The sequence below is a fragment of the Silurus aristotelis genome, assembly GCF_946808225.1.
Source record: "Silurus aristotelis genome assembly, chromosome: 26".
Lineage (NCBI taxonomy): Eukaryota > Metazoa > Chordata > Actinopteri > Siluriformes > Siluridae > Silurus > Silurus aristotelis.
The window spans coordinates 1,011,461-1,027,272 of NC_139599.1; the positions used below are offsets into that span (position 1 = coordinate 1,011,461).

Here is a 15,812-nt window from a genome sequence, read left to right on the forward strand (position 1 = left end):
TCGATTTCAATAATAAGGAAGCATTTGTTTTTTCCGGCTCAAACCAGTTCTGTGCCGCAGGTTGATTTCACAGTTTTGTAAAGAAAGGAAAGAGGTTTGATGTGCTAACAGCAGTCACTTTCCCAACACTCAGACATCCGAGTCCGATTTCTTTATCAGATTTGTCGCTTTACATTTTCTTATAAAGAAAAAATGCAACACCATGAAACTCAGAAGACCACAGAGGACATCTACTGACTTCAGCCAGTCAAGAAGAGGTGAACACCATTATCAACATCTACAATCATTATATGGGTTCATGATTATATAAACGCTCATTTCAATCTATACTTAAACTCAAGTTAAGCCAAATCCTAAACATCTTTTCAACCATAAATCGATCTGCTGTTTAAACCTTTAAAGATGAAACTGAATTGAAACCTGTTTAACCCCAAATCCTCCGTCTTAACCTTGACTTAAATCTAAGCTCAACCCCAATTCTAATGTAAATTTAAACCAAAACTTTAACCCAGTCAAAAATCTTCATCTCCCTTTAGATTAACTTTAATCCTGTATATAACAACAAACCTCATTTTAGTCCTAATCTAACTGTGACTAGTCTCAGTTACACACTACATGTAACCCAAGAACTAAAACTAAGTGTTAAAACTGTGTTAGTCTCAGTCTCCAAAACGCAGGGTGTGAATTTGATGACATTTTGATCTTTTTATCCACCAGAAAAAATCCATGAGTTCAAGACAAAAAATGTCGTTTGAGGAGTCAAAGACCTCCAGAGGTGCACTTACTTTTGCCCAGGAACAAACTTTTTACGCAGTGCATCAGTGCATCTGTTTACGCAGTGCATCAGATTCCACAATTTAACCTTCACTCAGACATTTTTTCATATCTTCAACAAAGGATCATTGATGAACGAGTTCATAAGGAAGGAAATATGAGCAATTGAAGCTCCGTTGTGGTTATTGTAAACACCAGACAGAAATTAGAATCATCATCATCATCATCATCATTTCCATGTTTTTTAGACTAATCTTTTTTTGGCCCCAAAAGAAGTTCCTTGTTTGTCTGTTATAGATATATGATCATGTGGGGCATTTCTGGGAAGTGCAGGTTCACCTGAAGCACCATGAATTCTTCATGAAGGCCAGACTCTGCAGGCCTGATGAAAGAAACGAGGGGAGGTGCTCTGTTCGGAGTTTTGATGCCGCTGTGACTCAGCACAAAGTTTCTTGTAAAAGCTGCTCTTTCTTTCTCAGGACTCAATCGTTCTCTCTCTCTCTCTCTCTCTCTCTCTCTATCCGCCCGTCTGCTCTGGTCTGGGACACACATCTTTTTGTTCTGTGGGATCAGTTCTTCGTTGACATGCTCCTCGTGCTCTTTGTTGCGTGTTGGCTCCAGGTGTGGACAGGTGTAGCTGGTTATCCAGCCGGCGCTCCAGTCGGCAGGTGTGGGGACATGACCCCTGGACATAACGTCGCCTCACAGACGAGCCCCTCACCTTACACCATCAAAGTCAGCAACACCACCTTCAGCACCAACCAGATGATCAAAGGTAACCTCAAACGCTATGATTCGCATTTCTTTCATTTATTTCAGCACTGAAGAATCCTGAGAGACCTTCTGAGGGAAGTAAGAGGAGATTGGGAAATGTGACAGTTTGTGCTGAAGAGGAACTCGAAAAGGTCGAAAAGTGTTTCAAATAGAAGCTTTTTTAAAAAGTACCATTTACTGGTAGTGGATGGACAGACAGATAGATACATAGAACAACTTTAAAAGAACCCCCTTGATGGATGGATGGATGGATGGATGGATGGATGGGTGGATGGATGGAAGAACAGTGCCTGATGGCTGAGTTGCTTGGAGAAATAACGTGCACTTCATCTCTAAACCGGAGGAAACTGGTTGAGAATGAATGAATGTGTAGATTATGAGCTGATGGGAGAAGGTTGGATGGAGGGAAGCCTAATTAGTTAAGAGTGGAGAACAATGGGTGGATGGATAAATGTCGGTTAGATAAATGGATTGAAACGAATGAGAAAGCAGAAATGGATGGATAAAATTCTGGATGCGTGGAGAGAAGGTGAGCTGATAGAGATGATGGATGGATATTGAACTATTTTAAATGGAGGGATGGAGTTTGGAGAAATGGATGGTAGCTATTTGAAGGAAGGAAGGATTTGTAGACTAGACTGAACGGCGGCTCTTTATGAGAGAGGTAAAGGAAGAACAGATGAAGCGGAGGGGAGAAAGTCTTCAGGGAAGAGGAAGAAGACGTGTGAATTGAGAAGGAGAATTTGGAGATGGATGGCGGGGTTTGAAAGGGTGCAGATGTTTAAATTGAAGGTGCGATGTTAAAGGTGTAACATGATGCAGCCTATAGAGGCAGTTAGCATTAGCGTTGACGCCCATGAGGAAGAGGAAGAGCTTATAATGCTTCATGAGTGATTTGTGATAACATTAGAGAGGGTAAAGAACTGGATTAGGAAACCTCCAGTGAGCTCAGAGACGGCAGGAGGGTCGGTGGTTTTTTGGAAGTCTTGCTTTAAATATCTCTCGAGTTACTCATCCTCACTTCGCCTCGATCCGTGTCCGAGAAACAAACGCAATATTTATTTAATCATTTTTCATGTACAGAAATGGATTTTTGGTTCCATATTCACTCTAAAGATTTGGGTTTGTTATTTGTTTATTTATTGTTAAAGAAAACATAGTAATTACACTGTAATGTGTGAACAGACATCAGTTACATGTGGCACATATATATAATATATAATATCTATAACCTTATAAATATATAAACTAAACTCAGAATTGACTGATTTAATTTTTGTTGAATTCTTTTATGAGATTTTCCTTTGCATGAATAATTATTTACATATATTTTTATTTATATTATATATATATATATATATATATATATAAAAGAAACAAATGAATATATGTATAAAACGCATAAAAAACATTAAACCTCACTAACAATTTAATAAAAAAATCCCCCCCCCTAAAAAAATAAAAATAAAAAAATTATTTAATAACAATTAACAATAAATAAATAGATGAATCATTTTGTTTTGTTTTGCTCTGTTTATAACAGCAGATTTCCGAAACCAGTCGAAAAAACGAGGTGTGTAACACAATTAGCCTAAATATCACGTTGTGAAAGAATTGTGTCTGAAAAATTCAATAAAACAATTTCTTCTTAGAAAACTGAAAAATAAAATAAATTACAGCGAAAAGTTAAAAAATCTATTTATGTATTGTGGCGCTAAATAAATCGCCTGCCCCCCCTGCTGGCGTAATGCTGCAATTACACGTACTACACGTACTTTACACACGTCCACACACACACACACACACACACACACACACAGAATTTTGTAGAAGTTTGTAACGTGTCAAAAATGTGTGTGTGTGTGTGTGTGTGTGTGTGTGTGTGTGTGTGTGTGTGTGTGTGTGTGTGTGTGTGTGTGTGTGTTTGTCAGTGATGATCCAGGGCCCGGTGTACATTGGTTTGCTCCTGCAGGCCCGATCAGGATCCAACCCGATCGCTGTGGGGACCTGGGGTACTCCTCCATCTAACACCCAGCACTTAGCGGTAAATACACACACACACACACACACACACACACACACACACACACACACACACACACACACACACACACATACTTTACATTTACATGCACCATTTATTGAGTGTAACATAATGAATGTTGGAGGTTCAGATCTCAGCTCAGGAATATGACAAAACTAAGTGCACCCCTGCGTACGTCACGTGATCAATGACTCCACGTTTATTTCAATATGTTTCTACAGAGCATGTAAATGTTTCTGTCAATCAACTGTTACCATGGAAACGACAATCAACAGTGGAAATCACAGCTTTGCACTTTATTTCATGACACAGTCTGTTAGTAATGTGTGTGTTTGTGTGTGTGTGTGTGTGTGTGTGTGTTGTGTTTTAGTGCTCTGGAAACAGCCAAAGTGCCATCACACACTCCAACATAAACATTAAGAACAATGAGACGACCTACACATGGATTCCTCCAGATTCAGTAAACTCCGCCTTTATCACGTAAGCGATCGGAAAAGTCGGGAAACATCATCAATAATCGATCGATTATTAATTGATAAACGATTTTCCTGACACAAAAACGATAAAGACACAAAAGGCTTCTGTACAGTAGAACCTGAGTGTGTAAAAGTGCAAAAGTAAAGTTTATTATTTATTAAATAGTGTTGATATAAATATTATTTATTAGAAATACCAAAATAATATTATTATTATAACAATATATTATTTATAACATTTTGGTTAATACATTTTTTTATTTAATGTGTGTTTTTGTCCTTCAGGGCCACCGTAGTTACAAATAGAACCACTTTCTGGATAAACCTCAAATCTGAGACACTGAACAGAGGTGAGTGTTTTACACTTAAAACTTTATAAAGTTTATAATCAGTAGGAAATTTTTTTAATATTCCAAGAGTGTTGTTTCCATCATATAACTGAAATCATCATTAAAATGTTTCAGTTCTGCGTAAAATCCTGGACCTTTACTTGAGTGTAATATACTGAATATTGGAGGCTCAGAACTAAGTGCACCCCTGTGTTGATCTCAGTCTCCTTTACGTACACTGTGAATTTGGTGAAAATCGGAGAACGTCAATTTTTCCACGAAGACAAAAACATCAACGTTCTCAGATCTTCACTAAATTCACAATGTACATGAAGGAAGTCGAGAATATAACAGGGGTGCACTTAGTTTTGTCTCTTCACACCCCTGAGCTGAGATCTGAGCATGTTCGTATTTCAGAACCTGAACCTTAAAATGTAAAACAACTCCTTTTTATGTTCTTCTGCTCTGTGTGCTTGAACCTCTCACGCTTTTCTCAACCTCAGGTGGAGGAAATAATGCAGCAGCTGATCCTAAGGTGGCTGTGACACCTGTTCTGTTCCTCATGCTGATGTCCACGGTGTTCCAATCGTTTATCGATGCTCCATCAACGACCTCCCGTTAGCCGCGTCCCAGTTAGCGCGCTAATCCGTGTAGAATTGACCAGTGTTCCTCGCGTTTATACGCCGTAGCAGGATTCCTGGATCTCTTTTTACCCGCAGTGAAGTATGAAATGAAGCTTTTGAATAAATAAATGTAAGGTTTGATTTGAAAATGTTCACAACCTGAGTGTGACCTCATTGTGTACAACAAAACACTGAACTTCTGTAACCCTGAAATGAAAACTTAATCCTAGTCTAAACGTAGCTTTGGAGTAAACCCGACTCCTACCCTAGTGTAGACTCATAACCTAACATGTTAAACCCAGGACTTCAGTCTGGTTTTAACTTCAATCTTAACAAAAAAAAATGACCCACAAGTCTAACCTATTTGTAGCTTTAATTCTGGGATTAGTTAAACCTGAAATCTCCACTCACTCAAACAAGATTAACTCTTTAAACTAACACTAGCTAAACCCTAATTACAACTGTAGTGTAATTGAAATCCTAACCTTAGTTTAATCCTAAATCTAACATAAATTTATGTCTAAATCTAACCTTAGTATAAGACTAAATGAACCCTTAACCCGATTTAGACCGAACCCTAGAGCAACCTTCTCTCTAAACTCCGATCAACACTAATCTGTACATTTCCCTTTTATTATTAAAATGTGTAGTCATCAAATTCTAGGTTTATCCCTAAATTCAGGATAAATTTAACCCTAATCTTCGAAACAGTTGAACCCTGACTTTAATTTAGGTTTAACCCCTAAATCTAAACTGAATGTGGTGAAAATCACGAACTCCAGCTCGTGTGTAATTTAAATCTTATGCCGTCACACTCCTGAGATCTGAGCACTTGAGTGTAAAATTTCTCCGCAGCTCGTTTCTTCCCGAGACTGGAATAATGCTAATACATTTGTAAGGAGTATTTTTATCCTGTAATTGTGGTATTAAAGCGGTAATAGATGATTATTCACAACTCGATCCGGTCTCTAAATCGCGATAACACGACGCCAGCTTTTTCCTTTTCCTCTAATTATCTCCCTGTCAGAAAGCCAGAGGGAAACATTAACACATAGATGCCAAAGAAAGTTACTGAAACTACTACTGCATGTGTGTGTGTGGTTTGCAGTTGTGAATGTGGTGCAGATCATGTGTCTTACACACACACACTTGAACTGAGAGGAGTGAGGCATTTCTGGCATCTCTCACCATTACAGTCTGGGTAAATATTAGCGTAGAGTCAGTGCTACATAAAGCAGCAGCTAAATCCAGTGGCTTCTCACACACACACACACACACACACACACACACACACACACACACACACACACACACACACACACACACACACACACACACACACACACACACACACACACACACACACACACACACACACTCCATAAAGTCATGGGACAAAACTTAAACACCACAATCTCACATTTAATCTGGAAATAATATTTATAATCATGTGATGCCTCGAAACCAAGGATCCTAAAACACATGCTCGGAAAGTGTAAGTCAGCTTGTGAGACGTTTGCACAGAAACATCAGTTAGAAAATGTGCAGTTTGGTTAGTACTTAAAAAACCTTCATGGTTCCTCCCCAAGAGTTGTGCTGTACAGACCTACAGGAGCAGTGTTAGAGAAAGGAAATAAAAAAGGATGATGCTTCTAGTTGACATTTTAGACATTTTGCAGATGCCTTTATCCAGAGCGACTTGGTGGAGCTGGGATTTGACCTCATGACCTTCTGAGCCAAGGGCCAATGCTGTAACCACTGAGCTACTACCTGCCCATACATATTGGTCATACACATATATATACACATATTTTATATATATCAGTGGCAGGCCGTGCATTTGGTACCTGGGCCTTCAGTGGGCACGTACCCGACTTAATTCACCACTTAATACCACCACTATCACATCGCAATTATAACAACCATCAATACTGTACAAATCGTAAGGTAAAAGTCCAGCAGTATTGATTCTGAAGGCTCTGGGCAGATTAGATTCACATGGCAGCACATAGAGGCTAAAATCTGATTGGACAAAAAAAAATCTAACATCCACATACACGTACTAGAAGCAGTGCAGCCGAGAGAAACGCTACAAAATGAAAAGAATATACTAATGGAAATAAATTAATACAATTTAATGGAACAAATATTAGAATTAAGGTTGTAAATGTAGGTCAGTGCTTCTGATAGTGTTTAGACCAGCAGAGAAGGTTTTACTGGCCCAGACAGTGGGAGATAAGAGATGTTTTGAAGCACCGTCCTTTCAATCAGGAAAATCAAAACCTTTACTGTTGAAAGACACCCAAAACCCCCCATGACGAAAACACTTCAATAAACCCTGCAGTATTTTGTAAGAAAAATTTCACTTTCATTTGTAAAGAAGGGAGATTTTCAAAAAGGATTTTTTTCCAATACGAAGACCGACATTTTCAGAAACCTGAAGTCTCCACAAGGGGGTGCTCTAAAAAAAAGATATTTAAATTAACTCAAAGTACAATTTTAAAATAAGTTCTTCAAGCTCTCCAGAAGAACCGATGTCTTTTGTTAGTTACTTCAACTTTTTTTTCTTCCATCTACACTAAAACTGCGCAGACCGTCGACGAAAACGTAGCTTCATGAAAACGATCTCCAAAGTGGATAAATTTCCGTGTTTTGCTTGTTCAGATGTTTCAGTGTGGATAAGCAACTTTCAGAAAATTATTGAAAACTAAAATGTGGACATGAAACGTTTTATTTCTCCGGATTCGTTTACCCATAGCCTACGTCACTTGGTAAGGCATGTTAAATTTGCATAGAAAGAAAAAAAATCCAGGTGTGTTCCGTACTGAATTGTTACTCCATGTCCCACAGAGACACAGAAAACAAATCACCTGCTGGTGTGAACAACGTGAAACTGCTGCTTTCCACCTCATTTGCATGTAACCCTGGTTGTGGCTACAACACAAGTCCAAGTGAGTAACATGGAGGATCAGCATTTCATTAGAATGACTCAGTTCACCTGAAGCAAAGGCGTGTCTGGTGAGACGCAAAGGAAGGAACGCAGTCGAAGAGTATCGAGAACACACTTTTCCCCCTAGCATCAACTAGGGAAAACCCTCCACTCCTCTTAGAGCTGTTTCTACACGAGTAACAGCTCAGAGAGCAGTCAGTAAAGGATTAGGAGATAGAGAAGGAATTGGACTTAAGACTGGAGCTCTGGGTCTTTCTCACAGGATTTACAGCAGGACTCCAGACGGTGGTCTGAGTGTTTGCGTCATCAGTTCCGAAGAGATAACGAGGGGGTTAAATATAGTAGCTGTGAGCAGAGCGTAAATCTGCGACACGCAACCAGAGACTGTGGCATGAGTCCAGACATCAGCGTGAGCGTAATGTGGATGAATGGTTTCTTACCATTCCACCATCACCCACATCTCACGGTGCTTAGTAAATCTGGATGCCGGTGCCACATTTACGTCTCATTCAAGAGAAATCAAGGTTTCGTAGATACATATTAAACACTGTGTTCAAATACAACTACCCACTGAAAGCTTTCCTGAGACTCATTCTGTTCCAGGAGATGCTGGATGGAGATATTAAAGACCCAATAAAAGAAATAAACCACTGCATGTTGTGGGTTTATAGGAGATTAAAACAGGGTGGTGTAATTGAGCAGAACTAAACACCATTATAATATAAATATTAATCAATAAAAACACTATTGTAAAACTAATCTCATACATGTATGCAAAAGAAACTCAAATCTGATTGGTCAGGAGGATTTGAATAATTTACAGCAAACCACAATGGCAGACTTGTAGAAAACGACTCCCTTTGAAGATACAGTCGCCATAGCAACAACAAATATATTGGTAGTTAGAAATCAAGTATAAATATGTTTCCCTAGAACACAATATTTGGTGTAAAAAAAAAAAAAGAAAAATGCTCAGATTTTTTTTTCAGTAGGTTGAATTTATTCAAGCTGTGATTTAAAAACTGACGGAGTGGAGAACAAATTCAGGACTTTCTCACATGTAGGAATGAGGACGAGTTGGTTAGGACTGCGGGGGGGGGGGGGGGGGGGGGGGGGAAATAACGATAAACCGACTAAGAGAATGGCTCACACACACACACGCGCACACACACTCGCGCACGCACACACACTCGCGCACGCACACACACTCGCGCACGCACACACACTCGCGCACGCACACACACTCGCGCACGCACACACACTCGCGCACGCACACACACTCGCGCACGCACACAGTTTAAATAAACACCATCTCTGTATTAATCAGAACCAGCAGCAGTACTAATTGGGCCTCAATGTCGAGGCAGAAAAGTCAGGGTTGTTTTACTTCGTTACATGTTTTAACCGTTTACATTTTTCCTATTTTTCCCTCTTTGTTTTGTCGGCAGACTTTATGTTATTATATATAGAAAAAAATAAAATACGGTGACTGGTGAGAAAGGGGGCATTTAGATGACCTTCTTGAGCTCGTCGTACAGGACGAGAACGAAGGCACCACCCATGCCACGGAGAACGTTGGACCATGCGCCCTTGAAAAAGGCCTTTGAGCCTTCATCTCGCGCGATCTTCTTCCAGCAGTCAATGGTTCCGGTGTACATGATGTCAGCTGCAAACACACAATGACGTTTATGTGCACAACTCGACAAAAATGGGGCTTTGAATATTCATATAGAACCTTATTTCTGGATGAAAAAATAATAATTGTTGACAGCCAATCAGAGGAGGGCAAAAGATATAAATATTAAATTATAATTGACTAAAGGCAGAGAGCAACAATGTTCAACTGACGTTCTGTACTATTTACACGAATACACCCATATGACAAATACAACTAAGGTAAAAAAAAAAAATCTCTCCTTTTCTGTTAAGCCTCGTAAACAGACAGCGATTTGATGAGCGTTTTACCTCCTTTGCGACCGGACTGCATCATCATGCGACGTCTGACCGTGTCGAAGGGGTAGGAAGTGAGACCGGCGACTGCGGTTACAGTCTGAGCGATCATCCAGCTCACCACAATGTGGGTGTTCTTCGGGTCGGGCATCATACCTGTGTGTGAAAAAATAATTTAAGAAAAAGCTTGCCGTTTGTTTTTATTCTTAAAATGTTAGACGGAAACCTGCGACTCACCCTTTGCCGTGTCGTAGATGCCGAAATAAGCTGCTCTGTAGATGATGATCCCTTGCACGGACACATTGAAGCCCTGGTACAGCCCCTTCAGCCCGTCTGACCTGAACACCTTCACCAGGCAGTTCCCCAGGCCGGAGAACTCTCTCTCGGCGCCGGCTTTGCCCACGTCAGCGGCCAGACGCGTTCGGGCGAAGTCGAGAGGGTAGACGAAGCAGAGCGAGGTGGCCCCGGCGGCACCTCCGGATGCCAGGTTACCGGCAAAGTAGCGCCAGAACTGCTTGTGCTTGTCCACACCGTCAAGGAAGACCTTCTTGTACTTGTCCTTGAAGGCAAAGTTGAGGGCCTGCGTAGGGAAGTAGCGGATCACGTTGGCCAGGTTGCCTCTCCAGAACGACACGAAGCCCTGCTCCTTGGGGATGCGCACCACGCAGTCCATGATGCCCTTGTACTGCTTGTCAACTGTGATCTGCTTGCTGGCATGTTGGACCTGCAGATAGAAGAACACACCTCAAACTTACTGTCCAGCTCACCTTTACAAAATGAAGGGGGTTCACACTATTTTCAGCTTAAACTGTAACCCAGGAGATTTAAAACCATCAATCATCATGTAATGACACGAAATAGGGAACAAACGCTTTAGTAAAAAACAGTCTCCTTGAGGCGACCTTACTTGAAAAATCCATCTACCTGGAATTTGGATTTTATTCCGTAGACAGGAAAATACCTGGAATAATTTATTGTAAAGATTGACACTTGGAATAAAAGGGGCCCATTACATAACGCCGGGCGCACTTCCGCTTTAATGGCGGCGTCCATGTTGAAAGTTAAGGCGAAAAAAATGGTAAAAATACGTATTAAAAAGTCCGTAAATCAGAACACGGGTTTGTTTAAAGGTTTCCATTGAGGGCAGATGCGGGAAAAGTTTATATATACTTATATATAGATATGAAACGCTATGGTCTTGTTGAAGCCAGCGCACGAGCGCTACAATGTCATGCCCTCTTGAATGGGAGAAGCTAGCCGGCTAATCTGAGGTACTCGATAGCATGCTAACAATGCTAAAGGGCATCGAAGCAAAGAAAGGTTAGTTAGCTTTATTTACGGTATAATGAAATAAAACGTAAAAACACGGTGGTTATAGTGTGCGAGAGGTGAGAGTGGTAAAGCCGGGTTTAGAGTGAGGCTGAAGCAGCGGTGATGGAACACTGCTGGAGGATCCGGTTACCGAGCGGACAAGATGCCGGGCATACCTGAAGGAGAAGCTTGACTCTCTCGATGGGAGCGACGGCTGTCTTAGAGATAGCGGCGGCAATTCCTCCAGCCAAGAAATCCTTGGCGAACGAAATGGCGGTCTCACTCATCTTTGTCGTTTATTTAGTTATTCCTTTTGTCTTTCTTTTTTTATTCCCCTTCTGTCCGTCCTTCTTCCCCCGCCCTAAGATCTGATCTTCTCGGCCGCTCGGTCGAAATGGCCGATTTTTATACAGGCATCAGGGTTCCCCCCCCCTCCTCCTCCTCCTCCTCCTCCTCCTCGAGCCCGAGTCTCGCGAGAGCGCCTTACATACCATTGTGATTGGTTCTGTGTGATGACGTCATCAAACCATTCACCTCCCCCATCCGTCCTCGTTCCTCAATGACAATAGGAGGAAAAAAAAACTCTATGCCTACTAAACTTGCGCACTACGCAGGGTAGTACGCGTGTCGCGCTGTCGCCATGGTAACGCCCGACCGCGTACTACTGAGTACCCAAGTAGGCATTATAGAGGAGCCTGAACATTTTGTTCTATTCACGTTCAGGGTTGTTTCTTTTTCATTTATACACCTATATGACAATGAAAATACAATCAGGACTATGATTGGCTCTTATCAGGCCCAACCTTTTTTTTTTTATTGAATCAAAATAATTCCCGAGATTAGACGGAAGTCCTAAAACGCCACGTGTTCTAATCCCCCCCCCCCCCCCCCCCCCAGTTTTCTCGTTATCGCGACTTGATTAATTTCCTGTGTATTCGGCATAAGATCATGTTTTAGATGCAGCTTCGTGCCCTTTTCATACTACACACTTTACTGCACACTATTCACGTTTTGTATACATTTGCACACTTTTTTGATATATGAAATAACACAGTGTATAATGATAACAATGGTTTATGTTTAAATTCAGACTGCCAATTAAAAACGAAATGAACAAACACATTTTACACAGCAATCAAGTGTGGAGTTGTGATGACGAACGATCCGATTTTATTTCAGCAGAAACAAACCGTTTCATGGACGTGTCCGAAATCATAACAAATATGCAGACATTTTATATTATTCCTTACAGTCTACAGTAGGTAACACCCATGTTTTTTTATTTGCTATTTTTTAATCTGTGCTTTTTATTTTAATGAAATAACAATGCCAATTACCATCCATCTTCATTTAAAAAAATATATCTAAAGTAACATGTGACCCAGACCAGGTTTGGGCCTTGGCCTGTTCCTGACCTTCAAACACCTGGTAAATAGACTAATGCCTTCACACAATAATTCGCTTGCATTGGATATACTGTCTATGAAAACACTCTGTAGTCTGTAGGACCTTTATGACGTTTGAATAAACTTTATTCCAGTAACACGGTGAGGATTTCATAACCCCGTGTCTATCACATGACCTGCATGTCGGCTTCATGTCCTGCCAAGTTTTATATATATATACAGCGCTGAACAAGGGCCGTGAACTGTATGGACATTCTCAGCTGGCGCTAAAGACTAACGTGGGCCAAGAATAGAGTTGAACTCAAGGTCTGTTGTCCTTCAGGAGAACAGCTCAGGACCGAGGCCTGCTGCAGAGGTCAGACCTGAGCTTCAGCTCCCTCTAACATGGCGCACAGGTAAAACCAGCGTCTTAAAAAAAAAACTTGACTACCTTCTAGAAGGTCAGATCCGACTGGGAGTATTTTGTACACATTTTAATCCTGAACCAGCCAGTTTGCTCACTCTGAGAACTGAATCAGGAAAGTTACTTTGATTTTGACGTTTCGCTTTAACCACCCTGACCTTGAGACGTCCACATTCTCACAAGGAGAATGAAGAAAAAACAATGACTGGTGCTAATTTTAATAGGTTTAAACTTTAGTCCTGAATATCTGATGATCTGATACAGCTTCAAGAAAATCCACATTAATAGTTAACTAATTGACCAAAAATGCAGAAATGGCATTTAATTTGTCCTGCACACTGGTGTGTGTACAAGTCACAGTTATAATAGATAATATATATTACATTTTATTAATATTTTTATAATTCCTTTTACATTTTTTGGGAAGGTGGTTAAAAAAAAAAAAAAAAAAAAAAAAAGACGAAAAGAATTGTTATTTATTGATTTTCTGATTGTTTGTAAAAAAAATTGTGTCAACTTTTCCCCATCTGTAAATTTTTACAAATATTTTACAGAATATTTGTGTTAAAATTGAAAAAGAATTTAAAGTATTTCCGATATGAATATCCACAAATAAACCTCTTTGCTCTTGTTACTCTGTGACCGGTTGGTTTTCTTGTCTGTTTTAACGTTTTTTTTCTCAGTTAAAAGCTGAAATGATTCTGAATTATTCGTAAGTTATAAAGTGTTCACAGTAAAATGTACTTAAAACGTTTACAAAAAGAAAAAATTAACAAATTAAAAAGAATATTTTGAAAATAATAAATCCCAGCACAATCTCTTTCTCTCTCACATACTTCAAACGAAAAGCTAATAAATAAATAAAAATGACTTGGGCGTGGTTATTGTAATTAGGGGGAGGAGTTTACAATGTTGCAATACACTAAACTGCCACTAAGGGGCGAAAAATCATTATTTTTAAAAAACAAATCCGAGTAAATAAAATTAAATGGTTACGTTACAATATTTTGTGATAAATTTAAATACAATTTTTTTAATACGATTTTTTTCGAACAATTTCTCAATTAATCTCAGGCTCAATACTGTAAATTTCCTCTTGAAATTACGTAAACGATTAACAAAAGGTACAAAAAAGGTTTGAAACACAGTGTTGACTGTAAAGAAATCACAGAGGTACAGAACTGATGTATAAATAGAAGTGCTGCTGAAAAGTCAGAAGAAACAGACGCTCCGTATCGGATCACCAGGCGCACGACATCTCAGACGCAGCATCGCTGTTTCGCCTCCGACGGATTGGAGACCAGCCGAATTCCGATTGGGCGTCATCAGCCAGGTGGCCACGCCCTGAGTGGGAGGGGTTTCGGAAACTCTGCTGTTTCCCTCTGAAGACTCGAGGTCTGGAGTTCATCTGCAAAAACATATTGAATTAAACAACAGGATGAGAGTCCTCAAACTTCATAACCTGAAAATCAGGAAAGTAAAATATTCCAAGAAATTTTCAGACCTGGACGAAAACGGATGTGTTCATCTGGAGGGTCTCCACACGCTCTGTTAGATGATTCAGCCACTCCACGTGATCAGTGATGGACTGACGCAGATCTATGCCGTTCTACACAAGGAATAAAGCTAAATTATAAATAATCACAAATATAATTCGCTAGTTTACTTTATATATTGTCTTGGCCAGATAGGAATAGTGCTTTTGAAAGCGTCTCACCCCAGACAGATTTTCTTTCAGCTCAGCTGCAGCAAGTCGGACGTGTTCCAGTTTATCGATCTGCTCCTTCAGGTGATCCTCCAGCTCCTGAATCATCATCAGACCTTCATCTGTCTTCCTCATCTGCTTACCCACCATCCTGCTGGAATACACACACACACACACACACACACACACACACACAATTAACATCGATCAATAAATCAATCAATCAATTTGTCTCTATCTATCCATCTAATTTATCTTGATAGATAGCTCAGATGAGTCGGTTCAGAGTCGACTCTGTAAACGACACATCACACACAATAGACTCCAATTTGAGCATTTTTCTGTCTTTTCTTACCAACATATTCACAAGTTCTTCAACTAAAAAACAGTATTTTAATATAAAGTGCAAAAGGATCAAAACAGCTAAATTGATAAATTCTTAATCTTATATTTAACTGAGAATAAGCAGGTCACTGAACATCCCGACTCTTGATTCATTCGGGTAAAGTTTTACACCATAACAAACACAACAATCATTCCTTTAACTCCATTTTCTATTAACTCACCAAATGTAATGTTTATTACTTTAATTGTAAAAAAAAAAAAAAAAAAGAGTTGAGTTGTAATGTAAAGAAAAGTCCAGCTGAACAGCGGTGAGGCCGCAGGAGGCTTTTTTTCTCTCAGGTTTGTTCCGAAAAATCTTCGGAATGCAGCCAGGTTGCCAGATTTCCCTACGATCCCGCACTCACTATAGAGTGAAAAAATGAAACATCTAAATAAATTAATAAGCAGCAGTTTGTTGTCGTTTTAACCATAAAAAAGGGCATGTAGGTGAAGGGAACAGAGGTGATGAGGAGGTGATGGTAGGTGTGGTTTTAAGGAGAGGAATGTGGAAGGGCAGATGGTGGTAGATTTTGCTAAAAGGATGGAAATGGCAGTGGAGAACACGTATTTTAAGAAGAAGGAGGATCATAGGGTGACGTATAAGAGTGGAGGAAGGTGCACACAGGTGGATTATGTTCTATGTGGAGATGCAACCTGAAGGAGATTGGAGACTGTAAGGTGTT

The 15,812-nt window shown here is 40.0% G+C and overlaps 3 protein-coding genes across 4 annotated transcripts; 1 reads left to right on the forward strand and 2 right to left on the reverse strand.

Annotated features, from left to right (window-relative positions):
- Window positions 1-1,224: 1,224 nt before the first annotated feature.
- LOC310720471 (putative defense protein Hdd11) lies at window positions 1,225-5,171 on the forward strand. The gene is made up of 5 exons (XM_083531044.1): window positions 1,225-1,549; window positions 3,480-3,592; window positions 3,963-4,072; window positions 4,354-4,418; window positions 4,901-5,171. Exons 1-5 carry the CDS (start codon window positions 1,360-1,362, stop codon window positions 5,017-5,019), a joined length of 597 nt encoding a protein of 198 aa, XP_083387170.1. The 5' UTR covers window positions 1,225-1,359; the 3' UTR covers window positions 5,020-5,171.
- A 3,776-nt stretch (window positions 5,172-8,947) lies between these two features.
- LOC310720504 (ADP/ATP translocase 1) lies at window positions 8,948-11,655 on the reverse strand. The gene is made up of 5 exons (XM_083531079.1): window positions 11,408-11,655; window positions 10,158-10,644; window positions 9,936-10,076; window positions 9,259-9,636; window positions 8,948-9,141 (listed from the first exon to the last, which is right to left on the reverse strand). Exons 1-4 carry the CDS (start codon window positions 11,516-11,518, stop codon window positions 9,479-9,481), a joined length of 897 nt encoding a protein of 298 aa, XP_083387205.1. The 5' UTR covers window positions 11,519-11,655; the 3' UTR covers window positions 8,948-9,141; window positions 9,259-9,478.
- Window positions 11,656-14,124: 2,469 nt separating this feature from the next.
- On the reverse strand, window positions 14,125-15,476 carry LOC310720688 (uncharacterized protein). 2 transcript variants are annotated; one of them, XM_083531470.1, is made up of 4 exons: window positions 15,312-15,476; window positions 14,758-14,899; window positions 14,545-14,649; window positions 14,125-14,448 (listed from the first exon to the last, which is right to left on the reverse strand). In XM_083531470.1, exons 2-4 carry the CDS (start codon window positions 14,893-14,895, stop codon window positions 14,281-14,283), a joined length of 411 nt encoding a protein of 136 aa, XP_083387596.1. In that variant the 5' UTR covers window positions 14,896-14,899; window positions 15,312-15,476; the 3' UTR covers window positions 14,125-14,280. The 2 variants fall into 2 exon arrangements, with proteins under 2 accessions (XP_083387596.1, XP_083387597.1); XM_083531471.1 differs by having other exon boundaries at window positions 14,758-14,896; window positions 15,312-15,464.
- Between the last annotated feature and the right edge of the window lie 336 nt (window positions 15,477-15,812).

What these genes read in the sequence shown, in the direction of transcription:
- LOC310720504 (XM_083531079.1), bottom strand. Translation starts at nt 11,518, where the DNA reads ATGAGTGAGACCGCCATTTCGTTCGCCAAGGATTTCTTGGCTGGAGGA. An exon ending in GAGTCAAGCTTCTCCTTCAG is followed by an intron (nt 10,645 to 11,407) that starts GTATGCCCGGCA and finishes TTCTATCTGCAG; the next exon opens with GTCCAACATGCCAGCAAGCA. An exon ending in CATCTACGACACGGCAAAGG is followed by an intron (nt 10,077 to 10,157) that starts GTGAGTCGCAGG and finishes TTTCACACACAG; the next exon opens with GTATGATGCCCGACCCGAAG.
- LOC310720688 (XM_083531470.1), bottom strand. Translation starts at nt 14,895, where the DNA reads ATGGTGGGTAAGCAGATGAGGAAGACAGATGAAGGTCTGATGATGATT. An exon ending in TGAAAGAAAATCTGTCTGGG is followed by an intron (nt 14,650 to 14,757) that starts GTGAGACGCTTT and finishes TTCCTTGTGTAG; the next exon opens with AACGGCATAGATCTGCGTCA. An exon ending in ACACATCCGTTTTCGTCCAG is followed by an intron (nt 14,449 to 14,544) that starts GTCTGAAAATTT and finishes ATGTTTTTGCAG; the next exon opens with ATGAACTCCAGACCTCGAGT.
- LOC310720471 (XM_083531044.1), top strand. Translation starts at nt 1,360, where the DNA reads ATGCTCCTCGTGCTCTTTGTTGCGTGTTGGCTCCAGGTGTGGACAGGT. An exon ending in CACCAACCAGATGATCAAAG is followed by an intron (nt 1,550 to 3,479) that starts GTAACCTCAAAC and finishes TGTGTTTGTCAG; the next exon opens with TGATGATCCAGGGCCCGGTG. An exon ending in GTAAACTCCGCCTTTATCAC is followed by an intron (nt 4,073 to 4,353) that starts GTAAGCGATCGG and finishes TTTGTCCTTCAG; the next exon opens with GGCCACCGTAGTTACAAATA.